Below are 12,618 nucleotides of genomic sequence, written 5' to 3' on the forward strand. Positions count from 1 at the left end.
TAAGGGGCCAGGTCTGGGGCCTCAGCTGCCTTCCACAGGAACCCTCTTTTGCTTGGTCTTCCCGCGCATGGGGCAGAGCAGTGGCTTCATCACCACGTGTGAGCAGCAGATGGGGTTGTTGAAAGGCACTCTGCACAAGATGAGGGGCCTCTGAATGTTTGTCGATCGACTAATTGGCGGTTAACTCACCTCCAAGGGACTTAGAGGAACCGTTAAGATAATTTCCCCAGGTGGAGATTGCTTTCTGACAAGTGCGTCACTTTTTTCCTTCCTGGATTTGGATGTTTGGTCTTTATTGACACGACACATGAAAATGGTTTTTATTTTTTCAACATATTCACCATGAGTAACAGACACCCTGTGGAGGGAAATAAAAATTGATTTGTTAGTTGTTTCTAGGCATTTCAGAGAACATTAGGTAGAAACCCTCGTTAATGGCTAATGTGGCTCTTTCCCATCCTTCAGGAGAGGCAGAGGGGAGCAGGCAGGTTTCTAGGCCCTCGTTGCTGGTCTGTCTGGGCTGGCCCTGGGCCCCAGAGGCTGCGGGAGAGCAGGACACGGGAGCAGTGGGCTTGGCCTCACTGCCCTCTAAGCTGGCAGGAAACTAGAGTTGGCCTTGGGTTTTGTATTTGTCTGTTTATTCCCTCCATGTGTACTTAACAACCTATGGAAGAAATAAACACAGTCTTCTCCCTGGAGTTTCCCCAATTTCTGTGCTCACCAGACATCTTTAGCTGTTGGAGGGGTGCTGGCATCCCACGGACAGAGTGTGGTTGGGAACGCCGTCACCAGCAGAGCGCTGAGCCTGCCGGGCACGTCCTCACGAGCTGGCACGGGGTTGGATTCCTCCTGTCCCTCATTCACCTCCCGGAATCTGCACTCAGCCCCACTTGGACAGTGTGTGTTTTACGCTCTTTTATAATGTTTTTCTCCTGTATCTGTGCGACCCTTGGGTTATTAACCTCTCAGAGGTGATAGAAGCAGTGTGGGTTTGTTGTAACTTGCTGGCAGGGTGTGCGTGCTGGGAGGTGTTTGATGGATACTGGCAGCTGCCCAAGTGCTGTGCTGAGCCAGACGTGCCACCCGGACCAGCATCTGGGGCACCATGCTGTTAAATCCAGTTGATGCGTATACTTTGAGAATCAGACCTAGGTTTCCGAGCCTTTTGAGACATTTTGTCAGGTTTTCGTGTGAAATGTCTTCTTAGACCTGGCAGAGCCTCACTGTCTTCACTGTGACAGTTTCTCTTAGTTTGTCCTCTGCCACATTATCTTAAGTGATCCCCAGAGGCAGTGACAACAGAATGGAGCAGTAGCTGAAGCTGTGTCCTGGTGCTCCAGGAGCAGCCTCCAGAAGTCCAGGAAGTTGTGTTGGGATGGGGGGCTCAGGGTGGGGGTGTCCTTCTATAACCCCCTCCCCCAACGGGCAGGTCTGAGGTCTCCCTTTGGGAAAGGTGCGTGGGTGAGAGGAGCCACACGCAGGCAGGGCCTGCTCCCCCCGGCTCCAGCCTTGGACAGACGCTGCGCCTCCCTGGGCCCCTGCTGGATTTCCATGATAAATACAGCAATAGTGACAGATAGTGTGGCCAGCCCCGCACTTGTCAGCCAAGCCTTTTAGCAGGTTTGATTAATTGCTTTACGATTTCACGTCCAGCCGGGGGGCCACTGGTGAGTCGCTTCTGCCCCTCGTCAGGTGAAAGAATGGAGCAGGCTGCTGAATGTGTCTGTAGACAGCCACCATGTGCCAAGCTGGTGACCTCATTTTGAAGGAAGATGAACTTAAATTAACTCCTTCCGGCCCCGTGCAGTTTTGCAGTACCTCCTCACCCTATTAGCATGCGCACAGGGCCTCAGGGGAGAGTCTGTGGAGCTGCTGGTCCAAGTGCCTGATGGAGGGAACTTGGCCGGGCCCTTGGGGTTCTCAGTCTCAGACATGCATGCCCTTTTGTGCTCTTGCCTCGCTGACCCAGTGGTCTGGGTGGAGGTGGAGGATTCCTTCGGGCCCTGGGTGTGCAGTGCAAACGGCTCCGTGTGTTCTTAGCTCTTTGTTGCTCCCCCAAAACGCTCGCTCAGGAGCGAAGCTGCTTGCTTTTCATGATGCAAAGAAGATAAAATTCACAACCGACAAGCAAACATCAGTAGTTACAGGGCTGGGGAGGGGGTGCCTGCACGTACCTGGAAGCAAAGCGAAGCTGCTGAAGACGGTGTGACTTTCCACCTTGGCCAGCGCTGTCCCCGTGACCAGTGTTTGCTCAAGGTGGAAAATGTAAGGACACTTGTCTTTAACTGGAGCAGTTCTCTTAAGAAAATCATGCGCACGGTACTTTGGTCGGCTGGATTTTTTTTTCTTTTTTTCTTTTTTTTTAATTTGCTTTTAAATTTTAAACTACCCAAACCGACACTGAACCAAGCTTTCTTGAATGCCAGCATCTCCTGGTTTCCTTCCTGCCGTGTAAGGGCCACTTGCGCTGCCTTCAGGAAGGACGGCTGGACCCAGGCTCCTCTTTGCTTCTTGACCCCTGCAGAGCCCCATCGTGCTTTCAGGATGAGATGAGATGAGATGAGATGCGGGCTTGCCTGCGCTTGGTGCCCCTTACTTACCTCCTCCATGGAGGGGTGTTGAGACGTGGCTGTCCAGCAGTGCGGGTGGAAGGCAGGTTGGAGTGTTTGAAGGATTGTGGACGAGTTCCAGTGAAATGGCAAGTGTCATTTGGGGTTAGTTTAGACTCTGGGTGGGGAGGGGATGACACAGAGACTGGCCTTTAGTCTTTCTTTTGGGGCTCCCTGGTACCCTGCACCAGATTTTATACAGATTGTAAAACTCCGTGCTGCAAGTTTTCCTCGTATTGTGGCTCCCCCGCCCTGATTGAGCAGAGCTGATCCGTAAGTTCTGTGAAATTTGAAAAGAAGAATCAAACCATTGTTAAACTGGTGGAGCTTTTGTTACACAAATTTCGTTAAGAGACTGGGACTCTCACAGGTTTTTCAAAGGATCCAACTACATTTTCATTAGCCCCGCTCCACCCAGGCCTCTGTGACCCCCATCCTCCGGCTGCCTCTCTGTCTAGACCTGTCCCCCCAGCGGAGGAGGCAGAGACTTGAGAAGTGACAGGTTGGGATATTAAAGGCCCGAGTGGGCTCTGGGCGTTGTTGGGGGCTGTGGCAGCCTGTTTGACCTGTGGAGGGAGGGAGACAGCAGCGCGGTGGCCCACACCGGGGCTGAAGGCCCCCATTGTGCCATGGTGGGGCCATCAGGTCGCCCTTCTTGTGCTGAGAAGGATGGAGTGCTTTCCCCAGGCTGAGGCCTCTGGCCGGGTTGGGAGCTCCGGAGCTGGCGTCCAAGGGCTGAGTTCCACTGTGTGCAAATCTGTGTGGGCCACTCCAGGCCTCTCCAGGACACCGAGGTGGAGACCAGCTAGTGCCATATAGCGTTTGTGGCCTCAGCCTAGCTCAGAGAGAAGGACCAGCCTAACTTCATAAGCCTGGTTTTACAAATGAGACAGTCATGGGTTTTGTTAGAACCGTTTTAAAGTAAATAATTTAGAAAGTACACGCCTACTGTCAGGACAGGCGCGGGTGTGCGGCAAGTACCCGCCCCTCCCCCTGTGGGGGGGTGCCGGAGACCACGGGGCTGACCGCGGCTGCCACTTACTCTCCTGTCTGTGTCCTCCGGCCGCAGGGGGCGAGAACATCAAGAGCATAAACCAGCAGTCGGGAGCACATGTGGAGCTGCAGCGGAACCCCCCTCCCAACACCGACCCCAACCTGCGGATATTCACCATCAGGGGGATCCCTCAGCAGATCGAGGTGGCCAGACATCTCATAGATGAGAAAGTTGGCGTACGTACTGGTCCTTTCCCCAACTGGCTTAATGATAGCTGGACTTTCTTTTGGATGTCCAAGGTACCTGTTTTTCCCCAGAACCTTGTACTTCCTGTGCCTTTCAGTCCTCACGTGATATGAGGGCAGCAGCCCCCTCCCACTTGGCTGAGGGGGACGGTCGGGGCCCAGGGATGCCAGGGCCAGGCCCAGTCGCGCTGAAGGAAGCCTTCTGGCCGAACTCACCTAGGCCACCGCAGCTCAGGCCCAGAGCCGTGGCCCTGCAGGCTTAGATGAACAGCTGGGGCAGCAGCCTTCCCCAGCACCACCCCTGCACTCCCACGGACTGGCCTTGCCCTGGCGGCCAGCCCTGCAGGCAGCTTTCATTGACTCTGGCTTTAGTTTCAGGCACCTCAAAGCAGATAAAGAAAGGGAGTGTTGATGGAGGACAGATTGGCCACTGCTCACCTCAAAGGGGACGTAGAATGGCAGAAAGAGCCATGGGCCAGCCTAAATTGACGGGAGAGTCAAGCAGGTTGGTCCCTACCCCCAGGGTGACATGCTAGGGCAGTTGTGGTGGTGCCAGCATTGGCTGCATGGTGGTACCGTCACTCGGGGCAGAAGCCATTTCTGCACGTAAGCCCACCATGGGGAAGGAAGGCTAGTGTGAGTGCCCTAGGGTGTCTTCACTTTGCTTGTCTCCGTCTCCCCGAAAGCTGTGGTTTGCCTTGGGGCGGGCCTGGGCAGAGCACACAGGTGCAGCCGGCAGGAGGTGAGAGTTCCCTCTGTGCCCACAACAGGGTACCGGTCTCGGAGCGCCTGGAGCCTTTGGTCAGAGCCCCTTCAGCCAGCCACCTGCCGCGCCTCATCAGAAGTGAGTCTCCGCACCAGTCTTGATCGGATGAATCCACTCCCGCCCAGGAGGTCCTCCTTTCCTGCTCCTGTTCTGAGGACTGCCCACCAAAAGCCAGAGCCCTGGGTGGGGGGCAGGACTCATCTCTACCTCTCACCAGTGGTCCCTGGTCCTCTCTGGCACTCCCTGGCCAGTGCAGGCGTGAGCACCCTCCCGGAGGGCAGAGGGTCTTCTGGTTGCCTCCAGCCTCCCCAAGGGGAACTCACCACCCCAGGGCTGGATCGGGGGAAAGGTGGATTTTTTGCAAAAGCCTTTCTGTTGTCAGGTCTTCAGCTGTTGCCTTTGTTTGGTTTCCACTTTCTTTAGCACCTTCCCTCCAAGGAGTTCAGGGTGCTTCCCAAACATTGCTGCTAAAGTGAACGGAAACCCCCACAGCGCTCCTGTGAGGTGGGTCACCTGCCCTCACTCTGCCCCTGCAGTGCTGGTGGGGGCAGGTGGGGCCAGGGGTGTCACCTGGCCACAGTCAGCAGAGACCATTGTGCCTGCCTGGGGGTGGGGGTGAGAGGGGAGGTGGGTGAGGGGAGGTGGGCCCAGGTGAGGGGGTGTGGCCTTCACGGGACTGAGTGGCTCTTGTCCTCCACAGCGGTCCTCCGGCCTTTCTGACCCAGGGCTGGGGCAGCACCTACCAGGCATGGCAGCAGCCCACACAGCAGCTTCCAAGTAAGTGACTGGGGAGGAGGTGGGGCTGCTTGGCCTGCAGACAGATGCATGGGGTCCCTCCCCAGAGGTGTCACGGGGTCTCCTGAGGTCTCAGGAGCCACCAGGGGCCCTGTGCTGGGGGAGGAGGGGTGCACTTCTCCAGCTGGGCAGGGACAGGGGGCTGGCTGTTTCCTGGACCACCTTCTCAGACCTTTCTTTCCTGGCTTCTCTTTCCTGCTCTGAGCTGCGGGCTTCTGTCACTCATTCCCTGAGGGTGTGGTTTGACCTGAGTCCCTCCTTCCCCTCCTCGCCACCCCCCCACCTCGCCCTCCACCTTCAAGCAGTCCCTGCCTGATCGGTGCCCGCCCCCCACTCCCCTCCTCTGGCCTCAGGGGGCCTTCTCCCTGTCTTCTATCCAGCACCACCTTAGGAAGGGAGTCTTTCTATCCCCAGAATTTCAGAAAGCACACAGAGAACTGGCTCTGCAGAGTGACACCTCCCCAGGAAAACTGGTTGTAAAGGGGACAGCCCTCCTTGGAGTCTGACCGTCCCCACTCTCTGGCCCCCACATGGGCTTCAGGAGTCACTGTGGGGTTTTATTGCTGGTGGACCCCATCTTGCACAGCCTTCCAGAAAAACCAAAAACAAAGCAAAAAGCTTCCCTTAGGTTCTCTTGACTGAAGTGCCAGCATTCCAATCTGAGAGCCCCCTTCAGCATATCCGCTGCTCCCTCACGCATGTTGCAGCTTTGCTTATGAGGGGCTGAGCCAGGGTGCGTCCCCCCCTTCTCTGGTGCTCTAGTTCTGCCATCTGTGGGTGAAGAGTTTGGATTTGATTTCTAAAGCACCTTCGAGCTATGAAATTGCATGGTGGTATTTTTCTCTCTTCTGCAGTATTTTTTACGAAACATCTTACGCATACAGAGTATTTTACAGAGCTTGACCGCGAACCGTGTGCACCACCTAGATTCACCCCCATCTCACTGTGCTCGCTCTCCCCAGGGTCGGGGCGTGTTTTGTTTCCTCCCGTTAGATCAGAGCTCACCCTTGGGTGGGGGTCGGCCGGGGTTGAGCTCCCACGTGCCCATGGCCTCAGACTGTGGGAGGCTTTCCGTCAGAGCCCCAGTGGGCACATCCATCTCCCTGAGGGGAAACAGACTCCGGGGGCTGGTTCTGCAGAGCTGGCCCTGCTGCCATCTCAGGCCCAGGCAGGCCCAGAGTCGACAAAGGCAGATGGGCTCAGAGAGAAAACTCAGTGAAGGCCTGCTTTCTCTCACCTTTCACCAGCCTTTGTGGTGTCGAGCTTTGTTTATTCAGGGGAATGGAGAAGTCGTTTTGGTCAGTGAAATCTTGTCTGGAAGGAAAAGCCCGCTGGCCCACACCCTCCACATTGAGGGCGGAGTTCTTGGCTGCATCGCCGGCGCCTAGCCTGCTCCAAAACCAGGGCCTCCTGTCGTTAGCAGCCAGGTCTGAGTCCCTCCCTGCCCCAGTGCGGGGAGGGGAGCTCTTTTCCCCTTCTCTCCCCACCTCGTTTCTTCCCCGGCCCCACACACGTCTGTCCTCACGCACATGCCCTCCTCCGTCCTCAGTGAATTAACACTTGGGGAAACACTTTGCCACGAAATGTGTTCGTGAGCATGCCCTTCCCGCCTGCTGCAGACGGACTGTTCTAACCTAAGAAAGGACACTGGCGGGGACCTTCTCGGGGACATGTAAGCGGGCCCTTGGCGGAAGAAAGGTCCCGGCTTGTCGCTGTGCTCAGTCTTTGGACCCTCTCCAGGCCCCTGGGCGGGTGCTATGCTCTGCTCCCCCCACCCCAGCCTTTCTGCCGATGCCCCTAGAGAGCTCTCCCCAGCCATGCAGGGAGGAGGCAGACAGCCACGCACACGTCCCCGCCTTCCCCCTCCAGACAGGCGCGAGGCTTGGGTGGGATCCGGTGCCCGTCGTGGCGTCAGCCCCTCTGCTGTGTGTACCTCATCTTCTGTCGTCACCTTGAGCACAGTCTCCGGACACTCTCCCTGCGTGTTTCCTGTAGTTGTCCTTGTCCACAGGTAGAGCCGTCAGCCTTTGAACAGAGGGGCCAGGTGAAGGGAGTGGTCAGCACCATTTGGATCCATTGTCCTGTTTGAAGGCCAATCCAGGGAGCCTCAGATAACACTCTGGTCCTCAGGGCTCTGCTCACAGGCCGCTCAGGTCCCTGTCTCAGGGGAGTTGAGGCTCTTCCCGCTAGTTGCCCTTCCGTGGCGGCAGTCTGCCCAGCCAGCTCATGGGGGCTTGGTTTCACCCTCCCCCGTCACTCTGGGCAGAGGCCCTCCTGGGTGTGGACCTGTTGGCTCCCCCAGCCGGCCTGCTGCCTTCTCCCTCCCAGGCCACAGTGTCTGGAGTGGCCCCCGGGGCGAGTGAGTGAGTGCAGAGCAGGGCCTGGAGTCTGCTGGGCTGGGGGCCGGGCCGGCAGCCCGAAGGCCTGACTGCTTTTGTGTTCTTCGCACAGGCCAGCAGAGCCAGCCGCAGAGCAGCCAGTCCGACTACAGCAAGGCCTGGGAAGACTATTACAAAAAACAGAGTGAGTGCGTTGGCCTTCCTGACAGCAGGTCCCCAGTCACAGAGCCCCCAATCCTGTAGACTTAATTATCTGTGCTTCCCTGTCACCTTTTTTCTTTACCACTTTCCCTGTGTGACTCCCATCTCAGTGTCTCCCCTCACCCCCCTGCTGTGTGTCTGTCAGGGGAGACACACACATTATTGTCCTCTCTCCTCCGTCTTCTCCCTCTTCTGGACTCCACAGGGCCTGGAAGTGGGCTTGGCATCTAGACTCGGGGACAGTCCCAGCCTTAAAACTGCTTGGTCAGGACTTAGACCAGCTGGGAGTCCTGTTCCACTGTCTTGCTGTCTTGCCACTGCCTGGCTGTTTTTGCCATTTCAGGACAGGTGAAAGGGAGGGAGGTGGTGAAACTCAGAGGAAGGGGTCTGGAGTGGCAGTGGGTGCTGAGGTGTATGTTTGTCTTCCATAGAAAGCTCTTTTTCTTAACTCTGCCAGTTTTCCTAATTTAACCAGTCTCTTTAAAAAGAGAAGAAGGAAACCTAATAACAGCCACCAAACGACAACAAAAAAACCCCAAGCGAATCATTTAAAATTAGCGCTAAGCCCTCTGTGTGCGTTCCAGAACCACTGAGCCAGAGCACAGGGTGCTGCTGGAAGAGCCGGCTCACATGTCTTGAGTCGGAAGGATGTCACTTGCTGACTGGAAGAGCTCAGGTCAAAGGCTGTCAAAGCAATGTTCACCCTGGTGTTTGCGATCCTAACCAGGTGGAGAGTCCATCTTGGGGCCAGGGTGAGGGTCAGGGGGTCATCGTCACCGGCAGCACCTGGTGAAAGTCCCCATGGCCAGTTTTCCAGCCCCCCTTGGGGCGGGACGCCCTGCTCAGGCGCACACACAAGCCAGCACTCCCTCTCCCCCCCCCACCCCGATTCTCTCTCCCTCTTGCCTGGGGCACCGACTGGGAGCAGGCAGGGTGGCAGACACGCGGAGAAGTGACTGAAAAGAGGAGACATGTGAAAGTCCTATAGGAGGGGAGCAGGGCCCAGCGAGGGAGGGCCAGCAGCGCTTCCTGCGGCGAGCGTTTGGGCAGACCACTGCTCTGGCGTCTGGCCGACGTCCAGAGGGAGAGCTTGTGCGCCGGGCCCTTGTTCCAGACTCTCCGAGTGTCTGGGAAGGGACCCCTCCCGGCTCACAGTGTCCTTTGCCTCCCACAAGTGCATCCCTGCTCCCGATAACCCATTCTTCCCTTTGTCGATCAGGTCACGCCGCCGGTGCCGCTCCTCAGGCCAGCTCGCCGCCGGACTACACGATGGCCTGGGCAGAGTACTACAGACAGCAGGTCGCTTTCTACGGGCAGACGCTGGGGCAAGCTCAGGCCCACGGCCAGGTCCGTAGCCCGTTAGTGACACCGCTGCCACCGCCCAGCCAGTACCCCCCCCCCCAGGCCTCTATGCACTCCTGATGCCAGGGCAAGGGCACCGGGCCCCCCCGGGCTGTGGAGGGACAGCTCGGGCCCGGCCCGCTCAGCACAGCCCCCCGGCCCCCCGCCCCCCAGGGAGAGCAAGGCTGAGCCAGGTGGGAGCAGAAGTGGTTGGGCAGCCCCTCCAAGGAAGTGCCTGATCTTCCCTCACATCCGGACCCCAGACCAAGTGCCGAGAGGCACTCAGTTTCTCCCTCTGGACCTGAGTCCCCAATAATAAATAGGAGTGCCACGCCTAGCTGGCCCCGGGCAGGCATGGCACTGCGAGTGGACTGTGGAGGCCGCTCCCCGGCACTGTCCTTGAAGAGGGCAGTGTGGCCAGGCTGTCACACTTGCCCTCAGCCAGTGGTGAGGGGCGGCAGGAGCGGGGCTGGGTCCTGGAGGCCTCTCCAGTCAGGCGCTGAGGACGGGTTTACGAATGCAGGGAAGAAGGCTGAGAGCTACCGCAGGCCGTATTTCAGATGACCTGATGCCAGTCAGGTCCCTACAGACAGCCCGAAGCCAGTCGGTCACCTCGCTGCCAGATTGACCCTCTGTGCCTGGGCCCGGTGGGAACAGGTGCCAGGCCTGGGGGTGACAGAGGAGAAGTGTCACTCGCTCCCCTCTCCCGCCCAGCATCCCTGTGGAAGGAGACACCCCAGAGCCTCCTGTGCAAGAGAGGTTTTGCCCAGGCCAGACCCCTTGAAGTGGTGCCAGGAAGGTGCTGGGGGGGGGGGGTGCACGTGTGCATGTGCGTGCACACGCAAGAGCACGTGTGAACGCCTGTTGTGGGGCCAAGGGGAGAGGGCGACGTGTTACCTCACTGCAGACAAAGCCCCAGATGCAAGGCCAGCACTTCAGAACCTGCCACCCACCAGACTGACTCCTCTCCCCCTTCCTTCTGCAGGAACAGTAGGACGGTGACCCTCGGCTCCTTTGCCCCTGAGATCATCATGAGCAAAACCTATTTGTAACAGGTTTTTAGATTTGCAAATTTTCTGAAGAACTTTTGTTCTGTGAAACACTATATTTAGATTAACAGAATTTTTCTAAAAATCGGGAAAATTAGTTACTAAAAATTGCTGATAATCTTTGTTTCGTTATTTTTGTTTGTTACTTCAAGTGTGTAAGCTCTGGGATTCTTTTTGGAGCAATACCTGCAAATTCAGGCACCAGAATGTGCCTCAGAGCAGTGACATTTCAACATGGTGTGTTTTTGTTCTGTTTTGTTTTGTTTTGTTTTGTTTTGCATGTCTTTTTATTTACAGTTTTTTCTGTTGCAACAGAAAGTGGCTTGGAAGTCTTAGGTGGTTTGTAACAAATTTCTTTTAAAAATTTTTTGAACAGTATTTAAATATTCTTAAATGTGTAAATTCATTAAATGTTTTACTTCTAATTTCTTGTATCTTGGCTGTCTGGTTTTATTGCATTTTTTAAAAAACTGAACTATTATGTATTGTAATTAATTATGTGAATTCTGAATTGAGACAGATAATTGTATTGCTGTCCACCAGGGATTGGGAGGGGGCATTTTATAGGGTTTGTATAATTTCTAGAGTTCTAAAGGGGTAATAATATAAAAGTGTGTTCGTGTGTTTAGCAGACGTTTTTTAATGTCTCCATTACCAGTTGCAATTGTGTATCTAAGACCTCCAAGCTTGTTTTAAAAACAAAACAAAAAACCTTTCTCTATTCTCTCAGAATATAAATACTGTTATTTTTAATATTAAAAATAAATTCAGTATAACTTTTAACAAACACTGTGGAACATTAAACCGCATAAAAATGTAGTAACTATTTTTTAATTCCAAGGTGTTTTTTGCTTTTTTCTTTTAAATATTTTCTTAATATTTGTCAAATTAACTAGATGAATAAATAGTATTAACCACAATATGAATTAAATAATTTTGATTTAATAAAAGGGATATGATTTCCAGTGTTTACTGTAGTGTATCTTGTACAGATAACATGTATTTTTAAAGGAAAGAAAAACGGAATTGAAGATATTTTTTCCTGCATTTTTCAATTGACCTGAGGGACATTCCGTTTGAGATGTACTGAAGTTAGAGTTTCTGAGGTTTTTTTCTCCTTGTTTTCCTTATAATGCTTGAAATGTCTAACTATTAAAAAAGGCAATTGGAAAATGTTATGCATGATGTTTTAAAAAAAAAGTGTTCTTTTTATTTGACTGACAATTCATTTTACACTCTACGTAATAAAATTTCCACAAGGCATCTTGTGGGCCGAGTATTTGCAGTCTGTTTGCTTTCTGTCCGCGTGTGTCCCCCCACCCCCACCCCGCCGCCCTTGCCCGCCGCCACCACCACATGAGCCCGGCTCGCAGGTTCCCAGCCCCTCGCCCTGCGCTGCCCCGGCCCCACCTAGTTGGAGCGCCACCAGCTACGTCGCCATCATTAAGCTAATTTTCTTTGAATGGCTTCGTAGAGTCTGACAGTTTGTCTTGAGAGCCTTGGTTACCATTCGTCGCTCTCACCTGACACATCTACGTGTCTCTTGATGTGGATGCGACACCAAGAAGTCAATACCGAGTTTCCTGGCGCAGAGGTGCTGTCATCATAAGTGGAGCTGGAAGATTCATTGAAGGGAGTCCCGGGAGGCGGTGGGGATCGGCGCACTTTCCTGTCCCTGAGTCAGCTCGGCCCCCAGGCCGGGGCGCACCCAGCCCGGCGATCCGGTCTCGGTCTCGGCCTGATGGGCCGGACGCGCGGCTGCTGCTTCTGTCCCCGGTCTGCTGCAGCTGCCCGCGGCCGCGCCTGCCCCCCAGCCCCGCCGTGCTCGCTGGCTGGCTGGAAGAGCTGGACAGAGCCAGCAAATGTGCTCGTTTTGTTGTTTTCATTAAGGAGACCAAAAGAGGGTGTCTTTACCCATGGGCTGACACCACTGAGGGTCCTGTGGTTTTGGGACACACGGGGACAGTGTGGGCCCTGGACTGGAGGGTCATTGAGTAAAGGAGATGAGACTTCGACTCCTTTTTCTCCTGTTTGCTTTCCCGTTGATGGAAGCGACTGGCTTCGAACACAACGCTCTACTTTAATACAGGCCTCTGCCCTGCCTTCGCCGCCAGCCATCCATGTGGGTCATCCAGTTAGACACAGTGCTGCTGACAGGACCCCGTGTAGAACGCTCCTTCTGGCTGCTCGTGCTCGTGTGCTTGCAGCTCTGGTCCTGTTTCTTTTTTCTACCCCAGGCTCTTAGAGGAGGGGAAAAACGCATCTGTGGCTCCTTTAGG

General features: G+C 54.9%; 1 protein-coding gene across 6 annotated transcripts in view; it reads left to right on the forward strand.

The window, feature by feature from the left end:
- FUBP3 (far upstream element binding protein 3) overlaps window positions 1-11,618 on the forward strand; it is a 47,924-nt gene extending 36,306 nt beyond the window's left edge. For 5 of the 6 annotated variants that reach the window (XM_074362405.1, XM_074362403.1, XM_074362406.1 and 2 more), the window contains 7 exons: window positions 3,679-3,839; window positions 4,619-4,692; window positions 5,038-5,118; window positions 5,315-5,391; window positions 7,861-7,932; window positions 9,169-9,296; window positions 10,276-11,618. In XM_074362405.1, the coding sequence (XP_074218506.1) occupies window positions 3,679-3,839; window positions 4,619-4,692; window positions 5,038-5,118; window positions 5,315-5,391; window positions 7,861-7,932; window positions 9,169-9,296; window positions 10,276-10,284 (602 nt within the window). In that variant the 3' untranslated portion in view covers window positions 10,285-11,618. The remainder of the gene's footprint in view (window positions 1-3,678; window positions 3,840-4,618; window positions 4,693-5,037; window positions 5,119-5,314; window positions 5,392-7,860; window positions 7,933-9,168; window positions 9,297-10,275) is intronic. The other variant, XM_074362407.1, reaches the window with a different exon arrangement.
- Window positions 11,619-12,618: the final 1,000 nt, after the last annotated feature.

The sequence above is a fragment of the Camelus bactrianus genome, chromosome 4 (assembly GCF_048773025.1).
Source record: "Camelus bactrianus isolate YW-2024 breed Bactrian camel chromosome 4, ASM4877302v1, whole genome shotgun sequence".
NCBI classification, from domain to species: Eukaryota; Metazoa; Chordata; class Mammalia; order Artiodactyla; family Camelidae; genus Camelus; species Camelus bactrianus.